We start from the raw sequence: 22,387 nt of genomic DNA on the forward strand, positions 1-22,387 counted from the left end.
TAGTTGCTTAAATACAGAAAAAGGCAAGAGATTTACACTTGCACCCAAATCCAAAAGAGCATGTTCAATATTTGTGTTACCAATAGTGCAAGAAATAGTAGAACATCCTGGATCCTTATACTTAGCCACCATTTGTTGAGACAAGATGGAACTTATATTTGCGACCAAGAAAGCTTTCTTGGGCACATTAGTTGTGCGCTTTTGTGTGCACAAATCTTTCAACATTTTGGCATAAGTAGAGACCTGAGAAATCGCATCTAATAAAGGAATGTTAATTTGCACTTGTTTAAACACATTTAAAATTTTATCCATGGCATCCACCTTCTTATTATTAGTAAGTCTTCTTGGAAAAGGAGCTTTATGAATGAAATCTCGTGCAGGGGGAGAAGTTACATCTTCTGTACTTACCTGTTTGAGTTCTGCAATAGAACCTGTTGGAGGGGAGTCTTTTCTTACCTCTTTGGATGTATCTTGTATATCTATAGAAGGTTCAGATCTGACCTCCTCCTTGTGGTAATCTCTCTCACTCCTTAAAGCATATACGGCATTACATTCGTTGGAGGGCTCTTGCGGCGGCAAAATTGGTTGAATGGCATTCAACTGATTTGGCGGTACCTGTTGATTCACATTCATATTCACGTTCCTTGGATTAGGAACGGGTTGACTTGGCATCTTCCCCTTTTCCCTCTCATGCAACGCCATGGCAAGTTGGGAGATTTGCTTCTCCATGTTGTGTTGGCTTGTCATGAAAGTGCTAGTGAGAAGTTCTATTCTTTTTTCTAAGGAAGCTATGCGTGCCGACTCTCTTTGTTTTTGAAAACCCGACGGTTGCTGATTTGAAACATTATTAATCATGGGGTTTTGAAAAGTAGGAGGGGAAGGGGATGGCCGAACAAAAGTGGGAGGGAAGGTGGGCCTAGGTTGGCCGAATTGGCCTTGGCCTTAGAAATTAGATGGCCCACTTTGACTCCATGAAAAGTTGGGATGATTTCTCCATCCCGGATTATAAGTGCTAGAATAAGGATTTTTAGCATAAAAAGCACTCGCATTCTCATTAGAATTACCAAATTTAGCAAGAGTTGGACACTCTTCCATTACATAGTCTGTGGCTTGACACCAATTACACATGGGAACACTATGTGCAATTTGATTGACTTGTGAAGGTCCTTTGACAACTATTGCTTCTAGCCTTTTGATTAGGCTATCAAGATGGGCCTCTTTTGCCACGGCACCCTCTATTAGAAATCCCTTGCTTGAAGTGGCTCTCTCACCGTCTTGAGTGGATTTCCACTCTCTCGTTTTTTCCGCCAAGTCAAGTAAGAAGTTCCATGCCGCGGCCTCATCTGTGAAAGATGTAAAACCGTTAGGACACATGGATTCAAGAAGTTGCTTTGTTTGGTAATCTATGCCCTCATAAACAATTTGGCATAAGTGCCACAAATCAATTCCATGGTGAGGACACTCTTGGAGTAGGTCTTTGAACCTCTCCATAAACTTAGAAAATGACTCTAATGGCTTTTGTTTGAATTGTAAAATATCGTTCCTAAGCTTATTAGTTTTATGTAATGGAAAAAACTTTTTTAGGAAAGCGACGGCAAACTCCTCCCAAGTGGTGATGGAGTTCGTTGATAAGTCATAGAGCCACTTCTTGGCTCCATCCTTGAGTGAAAACGTAATAAACCGCAACTTTACCGCATCATCGGTAAGTTGTTGCAACTTAATCAAAGCACATACATCTTCAAACTCACGCAAAAATAAATAAGCATCCTCCGAAGGGAGGCCATGAAAACGAGGAAGCAAAGAAATAAATTGCAATTTTAGCTCAAAATTATTGCCCTGTGCAATCGGCAATCTAATGCAAGAAGGTTGCGCGGTTCGGGCCGGATAAAATCGATCGCGCAAACTCTTGGGCGTCTCTTGTTCTTCCGCCATGACTACTTGATTTGGATTAGGTGCGATGTCTTCCGCCGTCTCTAACCGGTTTGCTCTTTCTAGTCGATTGGCCGAGTTCCGCACCCAACCTTCACTCATAAACACAGGAAAACCAAGTAAGAGAGATGGATAGCCAAGAAACCAAAAAATATAACTAAACTAAAAATAACTACTAATCTAACACTTCGAATAATTAAGATTCTAATGCAACTCTCTTCCCCGGCAACGGCGCCAAAAACTTGTTAGAGATATTAAATAACCGCAAGTGCACGGATCGTGTAAATACGGGTCGAACTCAGGGAAGAGAAATCTAGTTGTCAATCCTATTCTTGTACCAATTAGAATACTAGCTATGATATAATGTTGCCTGGAATAGACTCAGGATTTTCGTGGACTTAGACCTTGGAGCCAACACTATATATAAGCGTGTATTCTATTCAATCTAAGAATCAAATTCAACTACGATCTTGATTTGGAAATCTTAATTTAGGCAAAGTGTACCAAAATTCTAATGATCTTTATTAACTACTTATCTAATCTAATTAGAAAACTAAAATTCTAAAGGCCTAAGTTAATTGAAAAATTGCGAAAGTAATTTAGAATAGTGTAAAAATCTTAATTCAATATAAAAGATTACTTAGGGTTAGAATCCACCATGGGTTTGGATTAGATTGATTAATTAAAATAATTCTTGAATTAGGTTGAAAATCCAACTAAACAGTCAATAAATAATAAGATCTAAAAGATGTAATTATTTATGAGTATTTAATCGAATTAACCCTCTAATTTATATTAATTAGATAGAATTTAATCTTTGTCAATCAACAATCAACCATACGAAAGGGGAAACCCAATGGCATGGATGATTGGGATTTGTACAGAAACAAAACCCTACATAATTTGTTATATAATCTACTTGTTTTAATTACTTCTCTTTCTCCTTCCCCATAGCTTCATCTAAACCCTAAGTATAGTGGGTTTAGCTACTCATGGAGAAGGGGAAAGAAACACAGAAAATGAAATAAAAAGAGAGAGACATTGGGAGAAAATGAGAGGAGAAGAAATAATAATAACTTCTTTAACTGAAATTTGAACAAAAATACATTGAATTGGGAATTTGGACTATAAAAATAAAGTAAGGAAAACTTATTCTTTTCTCCCCCTTGCAATAGTTGAATCCTCGTTCTCCTTCTGTCGAACCTTGTTGTCGCCTGAAATTGCCTTGGATGATGCCAGATAGTTGGTTCGCCAAAGAAAACTCTAAATGTCTCCAAGTAATTGAAAGAAAAAGAGCAAGACAAAGTTGAGCGAAAAATTGGGGTAATCTAATCTATGTAAAAGAGAAAAGAAAATGAGGAGAAGAGAGTAAGAGAGCAAAGGAAGAAGTGAGGGCAAGAGACAAAAGCAAAGAACAAAAAAAAACGAGAGTAAAGAGAGAGAGCCGAGAGTAGTGGAGAAGAAGCCAAGAAAATTAATTCAATCCCCCATTCAGAGAGCCCTCGTACCACTTGATATTGTCTTTTATAAACTCCTCTTCATTCAGCCCACAAGTAATCTCTAAAAAAAACTTGCCACGTGTATATTCTTATTTTTGGCATCTTGCTAGCTTCACAAACACGTTCAAATTACTTTCACTAATTTGTAGCCCATCTTGGCTTTGCACAATCGGCCAAGAAAATTAGTAGCACATTAGCTTCATGTTGCCATTTTCATCAAGAGGAAAATATATATATATATATATATATATATATATATATATATATATATATAACCAATGTCCCAAAAAAAAAACGTTTCTGCAACTTGCTTATTGCCTTTTTAAACAGCAACTCCATTAGTGGAATCTGGACCGTCGAATTAATGGAGTAATTGAATTGGTTTGAAGTTGCGCGTTATATATATGAAATGGGTGGGGCCAGTTGGATATCTTAGGGAAAATTGTAAAGGAACATGTGTCAACCCCCTAACAGTGGACGTTTCCCAATACTTGCAACTTTATATTAATACATGCATATATTCCAAAGATGTGAAGAATGGCAAGTTAGCAAGTGGGTCCCAATTTCCTTTTTGGTCTCCTCCCTGTTCGGTCAACAATTCTCAATTACCACACTTAGTATGGCAAGCAACTAAGGATAAAATAGCAAGTGGGTCCCAAGTGTATTGCCATAAAAGTTAACCTTTTATTGTCATATTTTCATGTATATATATATATATATATATATATATATATATATATATATGCATGCCCTTTTTTTTTTCTTCTTTAGTAGCCATCAGCCACTTCACTCCACACGTGGCCCAAATTCCATTTTTCAAGAAAATAATATCTAAAAACCATTCATTGATGCGCCCCACCAATGCAGCGTTTGTTGCTACATAAGGCCTTCTTTGGTCACAGATCCTAGCAATTCTGATATCACCTTTGCTTGATATTACTGATGAGGTAGGGTCCACGGTTTCTATCCAAACTCATGCATAAGGTGGCCCCACCATTTTACACCTAGTGTTCTGATGACATAAGCCCATCCGTGTACACCCATGGCATGATCCAAACCGTTCAAATTGTGAGCTTTGATGGACTTGACCCAAACCATTTCTATTGGATAACCTAAACTATTCATTTAGTGGGCCATGATGTCGATGGGTTGCCTTGATCCTTGATCTCGGCCATTGGTTGCATCACACACTTGAATTTGGCCAAGAATTTTCCTAACTTTGATTTTTCTTTGAATTTTCAGCTCTTTAGCTCTATTTTTCTTAGTAATTCCAGAAATAGTCCTGAAACACCAAAAACAAATAAAATACCTTAGTAGTACCGCTCTAAACATAAAAAATGCATATTTTTCTTACCTACTATTCACACATAAATGTGCTCATCAGGAACTCTCGGAGTTCCGAGAAGCCTATAATCAGCAGATTTTTCCTGATTTTTGGTGCTGATTTATTTTGGGCTTTTGGAACTCAAATCTTATGATAATTTGGAATGTTATGAGGGTCCCAACATGTTGGTCCACCACATAACCATTCACTTAACCAATTAATTTTAATACGGAGAGTGTGATTAGTTTTGAAAAAATACATTTGAAAGATTTTGCCTTGACTTAGAAATCAAAGAGAGAGGATGTACAACAAGTCTAAATATGATTACACTCCTCTTTAGTCTTGGTCTTCATAAATCTTCTATTGTGTGCTTGCTTTGCTTGAGTGTGTTGAGGTGAGCTTCACATTGGTTGTTCTTCCAAGGTAAGTTGTCCTATGTGGTCTCTAGCTTCTTTGACTCTTGTATGGTACATCTTCAAGCACGATCAAGTGATGTGATGGTTCCTTCTATGATCAACCTATCTTATCACAACACTTCAAGGCAAATTGATTAGTATTCAAGAACATAATCAATTGTGTTTAGAATCATCAAAACAAGATAGGAGAGTAGACCCTTGGGCTTACAAATGCCCATCACTAAACTACTAAAGTATAATGGAGTAGATTTGATGAAGGCCCACTTCACACTTTCGGATCCTGTAATTGATTCCTCCACCCTGATTCAAATGGGAATAAGAAATATCACAGGGGGAGATAGCAGTAGAGTTGGTTCTAGTGAAGTACCAAGGGGTCAGGCTGAAGATGAGCAAGTACAGACTACTCAGCCTCAGAGATCATATGAGCATCTTGTCAGACGAATTGACTAGATGAGCACAGAGATAGGACGACTTGCTAGGGCTAAGAGTCAGAGGGCTACTGAGTATTCGCAACTGATGGATACCGTAGCAACAGACAGGAGAGCGAGAGCTCGAGAGCATGACGAGCTATTACAAGCTATATCAGGATCCCGTCCACTTCGATATTACTCCTTGACTCCCCCCAGTGATCAGCCTCCTTCAAAGATGTGATGGACTCTCCAGTGAAATTTTTGTTAGTAGATGAATTGTAGTTCGTGATATACTATAGTGCTGCTAGGATACCCTTCTTCTCACCCAGTTTGAGCTTTTGGACATTGTAGTTTCTTCATGGATGTTGCGTATGCCCAATGTGGGCTTTTATTTTGGTTTGTAAATGCCCAATATGGGCTTTATGATATGTGGATGAATATGCCTTGTATGGCATGATTATGGATATCTGCCCAGTAAGGGGCTTTCTATGCTTTTATTGTGGTTCATGACTAAGAGATTGTATGACCGTATCTATTATTTGTTCCTCACACCCATCATTTGTGTATCTCTGTCATGTAGTTGTTATGAGAAGAGGGTGTGTCTCTTCCATCATTTATTTATGTATATGGGATCTATTCCTGTCTCATCTATATATATACATGAGTTCTTTTGGTTGCCATGGATATGTACTCCGGTGATTGTTTATTATTTTGGTATCCATGTGTTTCTTAGACTATAGTTGTTTCAACTTTATAATCCTATGTCTAATAATCATCAATTCTAATTCAAAGTGTACTTCTCATTTGAATGGAGCAAAAATTAAAATGGGTAAGGTGATTAAAAATCAAGGGCTTATGTGCTAGAGTCAATTACATTTAGATTAATCGCACATATTCAGGGGAGCATTTCACCTACAAATATATAATCATCTAGGGTCAAACAACTTAAACTCAAAAGTTATAAGTATAGTTCTGAGCATGCTCATGCTCAGGAAGAGACTTCTCTGCCCTATGACAAGAAATCCCAACAAAATGCAACTTGTAAACTTAAATGATTAAGTCATAGATCTGAGCATATCTTTGCTCAGGTAGATACTTATCTTCCTTCAAAAGTTGTAAATAAAGCACAAGTGTTCAAAACATTCACCTTGCATCATTGTACCTTGTCATGCCCTCCAACACAGGTTTCACCTAGGGCCTATGGCAAATTCAACGGGGGAGAGCTCAATGGTTATATCTTCTTGATTATATAGACCAATGTGATGTACTCACATGGTTTATTGCCCCTATGGTTGTGCATAACTCGCAAATCATTTGATAAAAAAAAAGCTTATCTTGCATTTCATTTTTATTCTTCTTTGATAAGCATCATATTCGAGCTTGAAAGTATTAACATGTACAAGGCACATAGCTTAGCAAAGCTATTATTCATCTTGACACTCTACTTGCACTTTTACTTGTTTATCCCTATCTTTTTGTTGTCGCCAAAAGGGGGAGAATTTTGGAAATTGATTAGGTAGTCTAATTATATATGCACCATATGTTTTACAGTTAATAATTATATTTGTGCATATAGTGAGGAGGAGCTATGCTCTATTGTGTATATCATATCATGCTTATTCATCTATTGGTTGATGTCTCCTTCCTCCCTAATCAATTTGTTCGCTATCATCAAAAAGGGGGAGAATGTAAGCCCAAGGGTTCACATGGGTTCAATCATTCACCTTACCTTCTTGTTTTGATGTTAGCAAACACAAATTGATTAGCATTGTCACACTAATGTGTTGCTTTGAGATGTTATGTTGTATACAAAAATTTCATGTCATAATCGTCATTACACAACTCTTCACAACACATGACTTGTGGATCAAGGATCAAAGGAACCTAGAGCTTGCACCTACAGTGAAGACATCCTCATTTGAAGATGTTCAAGTAAAGAAGTTCATCATGAAAAAGATCCCACAAGTTCCTAAGCAAGTGTCAAGAAGAAGCTTGGAGTTGAACAAGCCATTGGTGACACCCCATGCACCTCACAACATGCAGTGAAGATTGGAGGATGTCACAAGAGCCAAGACAAAGTTAAGATGTTCACCCAAGCCAAAGAAGTCCAAGAAAGTGCAAAAGAGCCAAGACATTCCAAGAAGACTCAAGGTTCTTATTTTTAGAATGTATTTGGAGTCCTCCTGATTTTATATAAAATGCACTTTCAAAAGGTTTTCAAAATAATTTTTACACTTAACATTCTACATCTTTGAAAGCCATCAACACACCTAAAAATGTGTTTGAAAACCTTGGACTTAAGCCCAAAAGCCCTTGGATTTTAAAGTTAAAACAAAATTTCACTCAGGGCCGGTCGACCGGGATAGGCCAGGCGACCGCGAGATGGAACCTGGAAATCCAGTCCATCACGAAATTTATCGCGACGGTCGACTGGGGCAAGCCGGGCGGCCGCGGATACGTTTCTATTTTGGACAGAAACAATCCAGTATGGTGTGGGTGGTTGACTTCCATAGGTCTTGTCGACCGCGATAGTGTTTTGAGCGAAAATTTACTTCAAACAGTAAGCCCTCATCGGGCGACTGCCGTTGGGTCGGTCGACCGCGCCGGTATGAATTTTGAATTTCAAAAGAAGAGCCCGATAAGGGTGGGCAACCGCCGTGCGTCGGTCGACCGCCGCGATTGGGAAATAGATCCGTTGAGGCTTTCATAGGTTGACTTTTTTAACCCTGTAAATTACAGTTTTATCCCCAAAAGGTCATATTTCCGTGTGGGCTATATATAAACTATCTAAACCTTTCTACATAACCTTTTGCAAGATTAAATCCTATCTTCTTGAACCTAAGCTTTTATATGAAAAGTTAAACTTCTTTGAACTTGTATTTACATTCTATCAAGAGGATCTCCATAGGCTTTACATTTGTATATATTCCTTGGAGAGTTTGCGAGCTTAAAAAGTTGTAATCAGCCTATCAAGAGGCATTAAGAGTTCTTTCATTTTATTTCTTCATTCTATGTTGGAGGGTCTTCGATTTGGCTCGGAAAGAAAGGTAAATCATTTGTAAGAGGAAGGTGTTCTCGGAAAGGCTTCGTGCGAAAAGGGTGTGATCCCTTTGAAGTTGAAGAAGTTGGTGTAAGGCTTTGAGATTCACCCTTTGAAGAATCTTATTGATTAGTGAAGAATCCCAAGGAGAAAAACTTGGAGGAGTGGAGTAGGTCAAGTTGTGACCGAACCACTATAAATCTTATGCCTTGTGGATGCTTTCTTCTTCTCCTTCTCATTTGCACATTGCGGTGATTGGTAATCTCTAACTCAACTTATGTCTATGTTTTAATTGAACAAGAGTTAGTGAATGCATGTTTAAAGTAACATCCAAACCCTAGCTCTGAATATCTTTATTGATTGATCAAGGGTTAAATCTGTTAAGGCTTAATTGGTAAATTGATTTTAGTAATCCAACCAATTTAGCCCCAAATTTTTAATTAGCCAATTCACCCCCCCCCCCTCTTAGATTGTCACCTTGTATTTCAAAATAGTTCCAAAGATTCAAAATTCAAACCGATAGTTTCAAAGGTTCAGAGTTCAGAACAGTTATTTCAAAGGTTCAGAGTTTAGATCAGTTATTTCAGAGGTTAAGAGTTCAGAACAGTTATTCCAAAGGTTCAGAGTTCAGAACAATTATTTCAAAGGTTCAGCGTTCATACCAGTTATTTCAAAGGTTCAAAGTTCAAAATAGTTATTTCAAAGGTTCAGAATAGTAACAGTATCACACTAAATAGGCGAAGCAGAAATAGGCATGCTCGACCTAAGGCTATTTCAGAGGTCCCAAGGTATCAATACAGGGTTCCAAAGTCAATATCAATTCAAAGTGCACAAGGTTTATGAAATACACAAAGTAGTACATTATTATGTACCTTAATGACGAAAACTTTTCATTTTTCTTAATCACCTTAGTTACCTGCAATTAAGAGGATGGATATCCTCCATGAGTTGCGTTATTAATTTCACTGTTACCAGACATATATGTCCTCCTACTGGCATATGACACCTTTTGGTGTCCCTTTAGAACAGAATCAGTAAACCGTCCTAAGGTTCTCTTAGTATTTTGAACTTTTCATCACTATAGAGTGTCCAAAACATTTTAAAAGTATTTTTAACAGAAATAACACATTTCCGAAGTATCCGTAGAGTACAAGAGTGTCAAAAACGGACAAGAAATGAATAAGTCATGAATTTTTGAAATTTGAACTACCCGGGGAAAAACTGTCGTGCCGGACGTCTGGGAACTTTGCCGGACGTCCGGTAATCTCTCAGTTTGCCCAACTACTTTCAGACGGACGTTCACCATTTTTGCTAGACGTCCACCCGATGTGCGGACCCAGTTTTTCCCGAAACATGATTTTTCACCCTTTTTTACACTAAAACGGCAATAACTCATTCGTTTGACATCCGATTCACACGTGGCTGGATCTGTTGGACTCATATCGACGAGAGAAATCCATAAAACCTAATTTCACACTCGAAGGTCCTCTGATATAATTACCAAAAATTAATAAAATCTTTTTAGCGATCGATCTGAACCCTAATTATAGTTCTAAAATCAAAGTTCTCATAGGGATCCATGAATTCATCCCTTTGATCAATCATACACCAAGTTCTAATCGATTTAAACATTATCAAAATCTATAAATCTATTTCTAGTTTGTATCAAGCGAAGAATTCTCAAAGTTCTTACCCGGATTCACGGTCAAAGGCCCTGCAATTGCTTCTCCAATTTCTTAGTCTTGATCTTCTTCTCCTTCAATCAGGTTTTCTCTTTCTTTCTCTAGGGCTGAACAAAGCGTTTATGGTTTGTTTTAGGCACGAAACAATATATTTATAGGCTTTCTTAAGAAGCCCCAATCAAAGCCAAATTCCTAACTGACAAAAATGCCCCTCTAATTAGAGGGGAACAAAATTTTATAAGGGGGTATTTTAGGTATTTACAACAATGTATCCCATAGTGCATATACATTATATACATTGTGTATATCCTTTCAATGCATCCAATGCCACGAAACTAGTTTGTCTAAGCAACCGAATAAATGCGGGACCTCTATCTAATAGATAATAATAGGTCAAACGAGTAGTGAGTGGGATCGTAGCAAGGATTCAACGGTAGATCCAACGAACCCACAAATGGGCCCCACTGCGATTATTGTTCCGTAGCTAATGCTACAATCGCATTGAGTCAGTGGCCTTCATCGAGACGTAACCCTGAAGTTAACCGTCAAATCATCATACCCCTAATCATATCAAATGTGCAAGTCATTTCTCCAAGTCCACATCTACTAAGTTGAGTCCTAGGGGGTGGACATCAACTACCCCTTGGACTCACTCACGGTATACCTTTTAGTCAAGCAGTGTTGGCCCGCAAATGCATTTGCTAAAAACCATTTTAAAACTTATTTTGTGAAATCATTTTTGATATACACTTTATCAAATCCACCTGGCCAGGTATTTTTCTAGGCCTACTGCTCTGACCAAAAAAATAAATGTTATCCTATAAAATAGGTGGAGAATTCCATGTCAGGTATCACAATTGACCTCGATGGTTTGTCCAACACTCCAGTACTACCCTCTAGTGACTCCAAGAGAATCACGGTTAGATAGACAAAGAATGAGAGGCTCGCCAACAGACCAATATGACCCCTCAGGTCAAAGGACATGTAAAGGGTCCTGTCTCGTAGAATAGCTTAACTGTCTCCTGTCCACAAGCTATTCTAATGTGATCCTGTTCAGTACGCGATCTCATTGCCGTACCAATTCTATCTTGCTTAGGGTCCACTAGCTGAGTGATTGAGATATGTCACTCCACATCACGTGTATGTTGGCAAAATAAATGCTAGTTGTATACAGGAGGAAGTGTTCAACCTTAACCCTAACTAGAAACTATTAAGGTCTACAAAGAACCGGAATCCCATATCTCCTTGCTCCCTAGGATCTGTGAATCCATGAGCATGGGTTTCCTACTTTGCTACCTAAGGACAAATACGTGTCAATAACAAGTAGCATGTTACACATATTTAACTTTCAGTTACCCATTAATTGTCATAAAAAGAAACTTTTATTGATTAACATGCGAAATATACTGGGTTTTAGGGCACCAACTCTAACACGCCGAGCTATAGACTGGATTCAGCTAGATGCTGTGACTACTTTTAAATTGCTTTCATTTTCAGTACTGCACACTTTTTGCTTTGAATCATATTCGTCTTTGACACTTGGCCTATGTCTTTGACAGGTCCTATGGATACCACTGGATGATCATTAGGAGGTCGTGAGGAGAGAGTATGAGCATGCCAGGTGAGTTACTAGGAAGATGGTGGCATTTATTTGCCACATGGGGCCAGTAGTTTACCTGCCATACAGGATAGCTCGCCAGTCGTTTGGGCATGAGATCCAAGGCATTCCTCCTCCTCCCTTTGGCAGCTTGAGGATCCTGGATTGGGTGCCTCGAGGTGATCTAGAGATCCTTCAAACACGAGGATTCGATATCCCTGAAGGCCACCTCCAACCTGGAGATTACAGAGCTTGGGCCTCTGTAGAGCTTATGGGTCCTTTGACCTCAGGAGATGTATTCTTCTTTAGCCTTACCTTTCTGTTTTAGTTTTGATTTACTAGCTACTGAAATACAAGTGTTGATTTGAATAATCATGTCTTCTACAGGAGGATCTTGAGGCAAAGGTTACCCCTGAGGCTCTTGCTTTCGCAGGGGAGCCTCATGATGAGGGCAGGCCGTTGATGAGCCCATCAGGGCCACAACCACTGAGGTGAGGGGCGGTCCACTGATCAGGTAGCCTGCTCCTGCCCCAGCGAGCAGAGCAAAGAAGGAGAGACCTCATACATGCAGTCGGGGAAAGGCGCCGATGTAGGCGTCTTCTTCGAGGTCTTCTACCTCTCTAGTCAAGTCGGCCCGTCGCTCGCCGATTCTGCCACGAGTCCCAGCTCGAGGACCGAGAAGACGAGCTCCTCCTCCGACTTCGTCAGAGGCTGGCCATTCTTCACTTTCTGAGTACTATCCAGTGCCAGGATGGACTGTCCCGACCTCCGACAGGAAAGGGACGAGAGAGATTGATCTGACTCGACCACTGGGGGCATGCGGGTATCCAATTCTAGAGACCTTCCTCGGGGTAAGTGAATTTATGTATGCATTTATTTCAGTATTTTGAAATTGTCTGCATATATGATTTGATCTCTCTTTGTTGATGTTGTAGCTTCCTCGCCACCAGGCGAATAATATGCTATTATTGGTGGGGAGCCTAAAGCAACTGGTCACCCAGCAGATTGATTTTATCAGAGAGCATGAGTTGAGGATCTCGGCACTGGAGCAGTCTCGACGAGAGGGTGACGAGATGATCTTAACGCTTCAGCAGGAGATTGAGGCCATGAGACAGGGGCGAGGGACCCAGGAGGGTCCGTCAACCAGACAGGTATGAAAGTTTATTTTTGTCTTTTGAATTGAATTGAAAATTGGTACATATGTTTTGATATATCTTTGATATTCTGACATACTTTTGGGTGCAGGAGGAGGTGTACAGGCTGACGATGCCAGTACCAGAGGGCAGAGGCAGCACCGGCGATAGAGATGACACGTCAGGCGAGGACTATGTCGTGGAGGCTGAGGACTTGGAGGCTGATGAGACTACCTCGCCTGACTGAAGGTGGGGTAAGAGGTCGATGAGAGAGAGAGAGAGACCCTTCGGCGAAGAGAGTGAGGAATGGGACAGGTCCCGGAGGCATGTTCGCCCCTCATCCTTCAGAGCCATATGCCGGTTCTACTGACAGGGTTGCTGCGACTACTAGAGTGATCCTAGAGTCAGTCCAGGAGCTGCTTGATATTGGGATGGAGATGGCATTCGGCTCACTGAAGCGACTTTTAGCTGAGACTCCTGTTGAGGGATCTCAGGAGCCAGGGGAGTCTTCAGTCTCCGAGCCTAGAGTAGACACATTGTTAATGATTTGATCATGCATTTTGTGTTATTAGTTATATTTCTATGACTAATAATACAAAATGCCCCTAGTGTATTTATTCCCATAGACAAGAGAAAGTTAAATACAAGGTAAGAAATAAGAGTAGCAATTTTATTGCAACGAAAGGGAGGCACACTTTGAGTGTCCTCGATTGTGAAGTTACATTCTTCTGAACATTCTTGTTCTGTACACGGAGTACTGAGCTGAATCTTGGTCTTTTTTGTTCTGTAAACGAGGTATTGAGCTGGACCTTGATCTTTTGAGACAGGAGAGAAGTCTGCCGTGTTTTCCTTCAACGTATGATTTACCTTTGCTGGGCAAACGACTTAGCTGAGGAAGGAGCTTTTCTTTTCCGAATTTTCCTGTTGGGAAGAAAGGAAGGATACTCAATTTTACAGAAACAAATACTTTCAATTTATTTTAAGTAAGCCGAACCCCTAAATAGATGAGTTTGAATGTTTTTACGCATAGGCAGTGTTTCCTGCTTCTGGCTTTTCAATCATGGTCTAAAGACCCTTTAGATTGTTTGAAGATTAACTCATCTTGTTTTGGACCAAAGAATTCTTCGTCTGGTTTTTTCAAAGGTATGCCCTGCCAACAATTAAGTTGTCCTTTACAGATTTTCAACTTAACGGACTATTTGTACCTTAAGTTTTGGTAGAAACATATTTCAGGTTATTTTGTTTCTACACGCACGGTGACCCTAATTTTGCCTAAATCGCCCTTTTAGGTTTTCGACTTAGCAAATCTCCAGATCTTCTTGTTCTGGACATTGAGAAGACTTGTGGAGATTCTGAGAAAAAGTTTGTTGGTTTAGTCAATGGTGACCGAGCCTGAGATGATCAGGTTGCCTACGTACCCCAAAGAAGGTTAGGATCAGGTCCACGTAGTTCGAGCTTACTGCGGGAAAACTAATTGGGTAATTTTAGCTTTGCCAAATACGACCGAAGCTTAAATGATCAAGTTGCCTACATACCCCAAAGAAGGATTGGGATTAGGTCCGCGTAGTTCGAGAATTTTCTATGGGGAAAAAGGATCGAATAGGAGTGAAGTGAACAACTTCTGTTGGCTTTGCCAAAAGTGACCGAACTTGAAATGATCAGGCTACCTACGTACCCCAAAGAAGGATTGGGATCAGGTCCGTGTAGTTCGATGCTTTGAAGGTAGCTTAGACAGCGCCATTAGTCTGAGGCCAATATGGAGACGACTTATGATACTTGATTCTGAATTCTTCACACAATGAGGCTACCTCTTTCTTGAAGTGAGAACCGTTGTCTGATATCAACTCATGCGGGAGTCCATATTTACAGATGATGTTGGCCTTGATAAACTTGGCAACTAATGCCGATGAAATCGACGCATATGATTGCGCTTCGATCCACTTGGTGAAGTAGTCGATTGCGACAAGTATGTACACGTGCCCACTGGAGGACTTAGGGGAGATCTTGCTAAAGATATCAATGCCCCAGACCGAGAAAGGCCACGGAGATGTGAGCGAGTGAAGCTCTGACGGAGGTACATGTATCAGATTTGCATGAATCTGACATAAGTGACATTTCTTGACAAAAGATAAGCAATCTGCTTCGATAGTAGTCCAGAAGTAACCAAGATGAATGATCTTCTGAGCTAATATCTTACCATTCATATGAGGACCACAGACACCTGAGTGAACATCTTCTGAGATTTCTGCGGCTCTGTCTTCATCGATACAAAGGAGCTAGACTCCGTCAAATGATCTGCGGTAGAGGTCTTCTCCACAAATGACATATCTTGATGCCAGTTTCTGCAATGCTCTTTTCTTCTTTAAAGAGGCCTCTGGGGGGGGTGCCCTGCCGGAGAAAAGATTTTTGATATCGAAATACCAAGGTTTCTCGTCTAGACATCTGGCTGCTATCTGAACCATGTGTACATGTGTTGGGATAACATGTCGCTTTATTGCCAAAGGACGGACCTTAACCCCTACTCGGATATCAACCATGGATGCAAGAGTGGCCAAGGCATCAGCGAATTTGTTTCTTAATCTAGAGATGTAAGTGAAATAGATATTACGAAAACTCTTCGCTAGGCTCGTAACTAAGTGTGATACGGGATCAACCTATCTTCTTTGGTGAGCCATTTCTCATTTGTTTGACAAATGATTAACCGAGAATCTCCGTACACATCAAGATCTTGTACCTCTAACGACAGGGCTGCTTTCAGACCGGCTATGCAAGCTTTGTACTCAGCCATATTGTTGGTGCAGTCAAATTCTAATTTGATGGAGATTGGTATGTGCTCGTTTCAAGGTGAGACGAGAATGATACCAATTCTTCTACCACTTGAGTTTGACGCTCCTTCAAAGTACATAGTCCATGTAATGTCATTCGGTGCATCTCTGATCGTCATGATCCCTTCATCTAGAAATTCACGGCTCATCTCTGTATCTTCAGTAGGTGCATCAGTAACTCTTCTGTAATGATTCTACCTTTGACAGATTTTTGGGTGACATATGTGATGTCAAATTCAGATAACAACAACCAACGAACGATTTTGCTAATAAGGGCTGATTTCTCGAACAGATACTTCATCGGATCCATACAAGATATGAGAAGGATCCTCTGTGATAACAAATAGTGTCTGAGTCTTTGGGTGGCCCACATTAGTGCTAGACAGGTTTTCTCTAGTTGAGGGTAATTCAGTTCGTATTCCAACATCTTCTTGCTGAGATAATAAACTGGCATTTCTTTCTTTGTTTCTGGATCTTCTTATGCCAACATACATCAGAGAGACGTGTCCATGGTTGAAAGATACAAAAGAAAGGGTCGTCCGGTGACTGCTGGTAATAGAACTGGAGCGATTACAAATATTCTTTCATTTTCTCAAAAGCTTGCTGACATTCGGGGTTCCACTGCTTGGAAGCATTTTTCTTCAGAAGCTTAAAAATCGGCTCGCATGTACTGGTAAGCTGAGTTATGAAACGGCTTAAGTACTGAACTTTTCCCAAGAATCCTCTGATTTCTTTTTCTGTTTGCGGAGATGGCATCTCCTGGATCGCTTTGGCTTTAGCAGGGTCTACCTCGATTCCTCTGTGGCTGATAAGGAAACCCAACTTTTCAGATACAACTCCGAAAACGCATTTGTTTGGATTAAGCCACAGCTTGTACTTGGCAATTCTTTCAAAGAATCTTCTCAGAGTTTGAATATGGCATGCTCGATCTTTGGCTTTGACAATCATGTCATCAACGTATACCTCTACTTCCTTGTAAATCAAGTCATGTAAGAGGGTAGTTGTAGCCCTTTGATAAGTTGCACCAGCATTTTTGAGACCGAACGGCATCACCCTGTAGCAGTAGGTTCCCCACTGTGTAGTAAACGTTGTCTTAGTCTTGTCTTCAGAGCCATCTTTATCTGATTGTACCCAGAAAAGCCGTCCATGAATGATAGTAAGGCATGACCTGCCATGTTATCAACCAGGATGTCAATGTGAGGCAAAGGAAAGTCATCATTTGGACTGGCTTTGTTCAGATCTCTGAAATCGACGCAACACTGTACCCTTCCATCCTTCTTAAGCATTGGGACGATGTTTGCCAACCACTCGGGATATGAGACAACCTCTAGAAAACCTGCTTTCAATTAGTTCATCACTTCATCTTTGATTTTGAGGATCCATTCAGGTCTCATCTTTCTAAGCTTCTGCTTCTGTGGGTTAGCTTCTAGGTAGAGAGGGATATGATGCTTGACAATTTTCTCACTTAATCCTAGCATATCTTTGTATGACAGGGCAAAGACTTCTTTGAATTCTTTTAACAATTTGATTAATTCCGCACGCTCATCAGGGGATAAGGTTTTGCCAATCTTTATCTATTGAAGCAGGGCTTCAGTGCCTATGTTAATAGTTTCAAACTCATCTTCTAATAGTTTTGCTCGACGCTGCTCCCTTCGTTCGATTAAGTTTTTTATCTCTTAGGGAGTTTCGTCTATATCCTCATCTGAGGAGGTTTGTTCGATGTTATTTAAAGCATTAGTTTCAAAAGAATCGAGAGACAAAGGCGAGTACAGAGAAAGTTCTTTGATTGATTCGTAAGGTACACAGAGGAAGAACTGACCGACGCACCTTCTTCAGGCTCGGTTACATTTGACTCACTTTCAAAAGATGAGTCAAAATCGGAAAACGAGTCTGGCTCAGGAGATGAGAAGTCTGTATCCGAAGGGATAGCTATAGTAAGGAGTGGGACAAAGGTATATGTCCAGTTCGAGAGTTCTGAATTGCCAGCACTGGTAATCATACTCAGAGGGGAGAACAATGGAACGAATTCCCTGATCATACAAACTATCAGAGGAGCTTCTTCCTTCTTGGCTTGTTCCCAGCTAATATTAGTAACATCGAGATGGAAACCATTGAGATAGACATTGTCTGCTACTGACTTCCCATTAGGATCTGACAGAATGGCGCCTACTTCTAGATCTTCATCGCCTCAGATGGTGATAACTCTATTACCTGATTGTTTAGTAAAAGATTGGGTTGACCTACAATTGAAAGATCAGGTCAACTTGCAAGTCTAAGATCGGGTCAAATGGGCAAAATTTGGATTCAAACACATAAAAATTGAGTCGGATTGGCAAAAAAATGATGTCAAATCAAGGCAAAACTGCGTCAAATCTGTAAAAATGAGGTCAAATTAACAAAAATGATTAACCTGATTTTTTTGCAGCTTGACCCTTTTTTGCCAATTTCACCCAATTATTTGCCAATTCAGTCTAATATTTTGCTCTTTATGAAATTTTTCTTAAGGATTCATTTAGCCGACCCCAACTAGTTTGGGACAAAGGCTTTGTTGAGTTGAGTTGAGTTGAGTTAAGTTTAGTAAGTTTAGTTGAGTCAGTCTAATATTTTGTTGGTTCGACCTAATGTTTTATGATTCAACCCAATTTTTTGTCAATTTGACCCTAGTTTGCCTATTTGACCTGATTTTGTCGATTTGACTCACTCTATTTATTAGACATGATTTTTCCAATCTGACATGATTCGACCTGAAAGTTGGGCGACTTGACCCAATATTTTGGTGATTCGACTTTGTATTTTGATTATTCAAATCAATTATTTATCTATTTGACCTGATGTTTTTAGATTTGACTTGATTTTGCCTATTTGACCCCATTTTGTCAATTCGACTCCATTTTGTTGATTTGATTAGGTTTTCTTTTGTTTTCCCAAGTCGACCCAATTTTTTGCTTGTTCAACCTGATATCTTGAAGTCTCGACCTAATTTTTTACTATTCGACCAGATTTTTTTGTTAATTTAGTCCTAGGTTTGGTCGATATGACCCCACTATTGTGTGATTTACCTGATTTTTGTCTATTTTTAGAAATTATTTTTATTCTTCTTGTTCCTCCTCTTGTCTTATTCTTCATTTCTTTTGTATTCAATTGACATGCAGTTGTGCATCAAATACAGTTGCACAGCTGGAGATGAAACAAGTGAAAGAATAAGATAATGACATTAAGAGGGCAAAATAGTCTTTTGGACTGCATGACACCCTTTTAGGGCGAAAGGAGTTGAAACAGAATTATTAAGAATACCACTTCTTTGGTCGGAAACAGATTCCAGCATTTTCCCCTTTAATTCCACCTGTGTTAATTCTTCCCGCTTGATTCTGTCCTTTTTTTAAACCAAACACCGGTATCGGACGTAATCGGAATTAGATGTTGATTCCAACACTTGTTTTTGGCAATCCAAAAGGACCCTGCTCTGTTTGGTTGCAAAAATTCACCTCGTAGATTTAGTGGTGTAAGTAGTCTACGGGGAGGATGCAAGCATTGGATTTACCTGAAACTTAGCTCGTGGAATAGTGGTAAGTGGTGTTTCACTGTCAACCTCACAAAGTATTGGTAGGGATTGTTGTTATATATATATATATATATATATATATATATATATATATATATATATATATATATATATATATATATATATAGGAATGAGGAAAGTGAAGCTACACCGCCGGTGTAGCTAACTTAGCTACACCGCCGGCTTAAAATACAATGGGCCCACATTGTTTTGGTGATCCAAAGAATTCATTTGATTGGCCCTCGTATAGATAGGGTGTCCACCAAAAATCAGCTCCATAGGATCATCCCAACCCTTCAAACTGTGGGAGAGAAAACATTCACAAGAAATCCAAGCAATATATATATATATATATATATATATATATATATATATATATATATATATATATATATATATATATGTGAGAGAGAGAGAGAGAGAGAGAGAGAGAGAGAACATTCACAAGAAATCCAAGCAAAATTCAAGATTTTTTGAATAATTTGGCTTCGAGTTAAAAGGAGGGGACAAGGGTGGCACATTAGCAAACATGAAAATATTAACCCGGAGACATCCCTGATAGTCACCTGGGATGTCAATGCTATATTGTCAACCAAACAAAGGGTTTTTAGTGATGTGGAACCTAAATGCCAAGCATAACTTCTAATCGCCAGCCTACGGCCTTAGTCCACCATGTGGTGAGAAAGGGGGAGAAAGACTGGGAGAGGGAGTGAACTGAGAGGGCCGGAGTGAGGAAAGGGTGAGAAGTGGCTGAACATAGGAAAAAAAAAACTATGTTTTGAGTAGAGTTTTTCTTTTCCCTATTTTTCAGCCACTTCTAACCATCTCCTTACTAGGGGTGTTCATTATTCGGTTATAACCGAAATAACCGACCGAACCGAATTCGTTCGGTTATTTCGGTTTGGTTTCAGTTATGTATTTTACCATTTTTCAGTTTTCGATTTCAGGTTCGGTTTTCGTAAAAAAAAAATCGCTTTAACCGAAAAACTGAAGGGGGTTTTGTTTTGCATTTTTTAAAGGGAAATGATATTTTCATCCCCTTTTTACTTGGGACAGCCCCCACTGGAGTAAAAGAGTGGTTATAAATAGACTAGAGGGGGCTGTCCCGAGTAAAAAAAAAATGGGTGAATATATCACTTCCCTTCTTAAAATATATTAAACATTAGGGGTGGTCATTATTCGGTTTTAACCGAAATAACCGGAATCATTATTCGGTTTGGTTATTTCGGTTTTTAGAAATTTCGGTTTGATTTCGATTGCTTAATATAGGTAACCGAACTTGGATCGGTTAGTTCGGTTATGTTATAAAGGAATGAACACATCTACTCCTCACCCCTCTCCTCTCAATTCTCTCCCTCTCCGACCCTCGTTCCCCCCTTTCCCACCATTGAATATACTAATATTCCATGGAAAAAAATTCAGGGCCTCCAAACATGACATAAGTATTCGTCAGGCTATGTACTTGGTTAGCAGGGCCACCTAACATAACGAAAATATCATAATACTTACATACGCCATCTTGCTAAGTTGGCAAAAACTGTTTTGGATAAATGATGCAAGCAAAAAAGGAGAAAATGGATGACATTTCCACCTGGCTCTTTGTTTATTGTCAAAGAATTAAACTGCCAGATCTTCATCTTGGTCGCTGGATTAAGGCCCTGTTTGGATTGTAAGAAAAATATTTCTCAGGGATTTTTCTTTTCTTTTCATGATTTAATGATATGATTATCGTTAATTCTAAATTGAAGGTCCCTTTGAATAAAAATTCAATAGGGTTGTTTCAAGTTATCTTTTTTCCATGTGTAGAAAGTAGGAAATTTTAGAATTATATTTTACTTTTCCAAACTTTCCCAAAAACTCCTCAATCCAAACATGGCATATATAATGAAATCTTCGCCTCACCAAAGACATGGGTGAGAATTATTCACACAACCTCCAAGATCGATACACTTTCTTCTCTGCCCTTCAGGCCATGTTTGGGAACCATGGATTTTTTTTTCATGATAAATTAGCATCTCAAGTTAGTTGGTGTGTTTTGGGGGGGGTGGGTTAGGGCGAGTGGGAGGAGAGATTTGAGAGGGCAGTAGAGAGGAAGAAAAGGTGTAGAGTTTCTGTTTCTTTATTTTTCAGGCTTTTCTTACCTTCTCCCGCTCAGTGCCTCTCGTCTCCATCCCTCTCCCACCCTTCCTCATCCAAGAAAAAAAATTCAAGGTAGCCAAACATGTTTGGGAAAAATGCATTTCCTCACAAGGGCGTTCAGATTTAGGGAAAAAATTATAGAAAATAATATTTTCCGTCGAAAAATAAAATTCCAACGTCGGTTTACAGTTTTCGGTTTGAAAAAGAATGAAATTTTTCGGTTTTGATAAAAACAAATCCATATAAAATGAGTTTACCAACACTGAAATTATTATCCATGAAAAAATATTCCAAAATTCTTTTCCTACATCTCTCCAGTTGCAAATATTAATCATCTTTTAAGAACATGGTTAATAACTAGGAAAAAAAAGGGGAAGTGATGTATCCCGCCCTTTCGATCCCTCGGGACACCCACCAGTGATCAAAGGGGGCTAATATATCACTTCCCAGCATGGAATTTTCTTTTGTCGACAGAGAAGAGAGGGGGAAGGACGTATCAATGAATGCAGAGGGGGACTGCATAGAGAGAAGGACGGGGAACAGAGGGGGAGAATTGGGAGGGTAATAAACGAGGGGTTCTTGGGAAGAGGCTAAAAACGAGTGACGGCATCTTAGGAACGGGCTAAAAATTAAGAAAAAAAAAATACCTACTCAGTATAAGAATTTATTTTTCCCTGAATTTTAGCAACCCAAACCCCTCTCTCTCTCTCTCTCTCTCTCTCTCTCTCTCTCTCAATTGGCCTCACAATTATTCCATGGAATAATCTTTCACATGTCAAACATGCCTTATTGTTTACATGGAAAATGGAGTAGAAAAAAAAGGACACAGCA

At 39.4% G+C, this 22,387-nt stretch overlaps 1 protein-coding gene and 1 non-coding gene across 2 annotated transcripts; one reads left to right on the top strand and one right to left on the bottom strand.

Annotated features, from left to right (window-relative positions):
* Nucleotides 1-1,444: 1,444 nt before the first annotated feature.
* On the top strand, nucleotides 1,445-1,551 carry LOC143870167 (small nucleolar RNA R71). Its single transcript, XR_013244959.1, has one exon. It is a non-coding gene; the product is annotated as a small nucleolar RNA R71 (small nucleolar RNA).
* A 13,755-nt stretch (nucleotides 1,552-15,306) lies between these two features.
* Nucleotides 15,307-15,818, bottom strand: LOC143867426 (uncharacterized). The gene is made up of 2 exons (XM_077376085.1): nucleotides 15,733-15,818; nucleotides 15,307-15,610 (listed from the first exon to the last, which is right to left on the bottom strand). The coding sequence occupies exons 1-2, from the start codon at nucleotides 15,816-15,818 to the stop codon at nucleotides 15,307-15,309; spliced, it is 390 nt and encodes a 129-aa protein (XP_077232200.1).
* Between the last annotated feature and the right edge of the window lie 6,569 nt (nucleotides 15,819-22,387).

This window comes from Tasmannia lanceolata, unplaced genomic scaffold (assembly GCF_043159265.1).
Source record: "Tasmannia lanceolata isolate RefF3 unplaced genomic scaffold, GAP_Taslan_0.1 ptg000003l, whole genome shotgun sequence".
Lineage (NCBI taxonomy): Eukaryota > Viridiplantae > Streptophyta > Magnoliopsida > Canellales > Winteraceae > Tasmannia > Tasmannia lanceolata.

Excerpts from the sequence above, each read along its gene's own strand:
- LOC143867426 (XM_077376085.1), bottom strand. The coding sequence starts at position 15,818 with ATGGCTGAGTACAAAGCTTGCATAGCCGGTCTGAAAGCAGCCCTGTCG. Across the intron at positions 15,611-15,732 it reads GATGTGTACGGAGATTCTCG|ATTAAGAAACAAATTCGCTG; the intron begins GTTAATCATTTG and ends TTACATCTCTAG.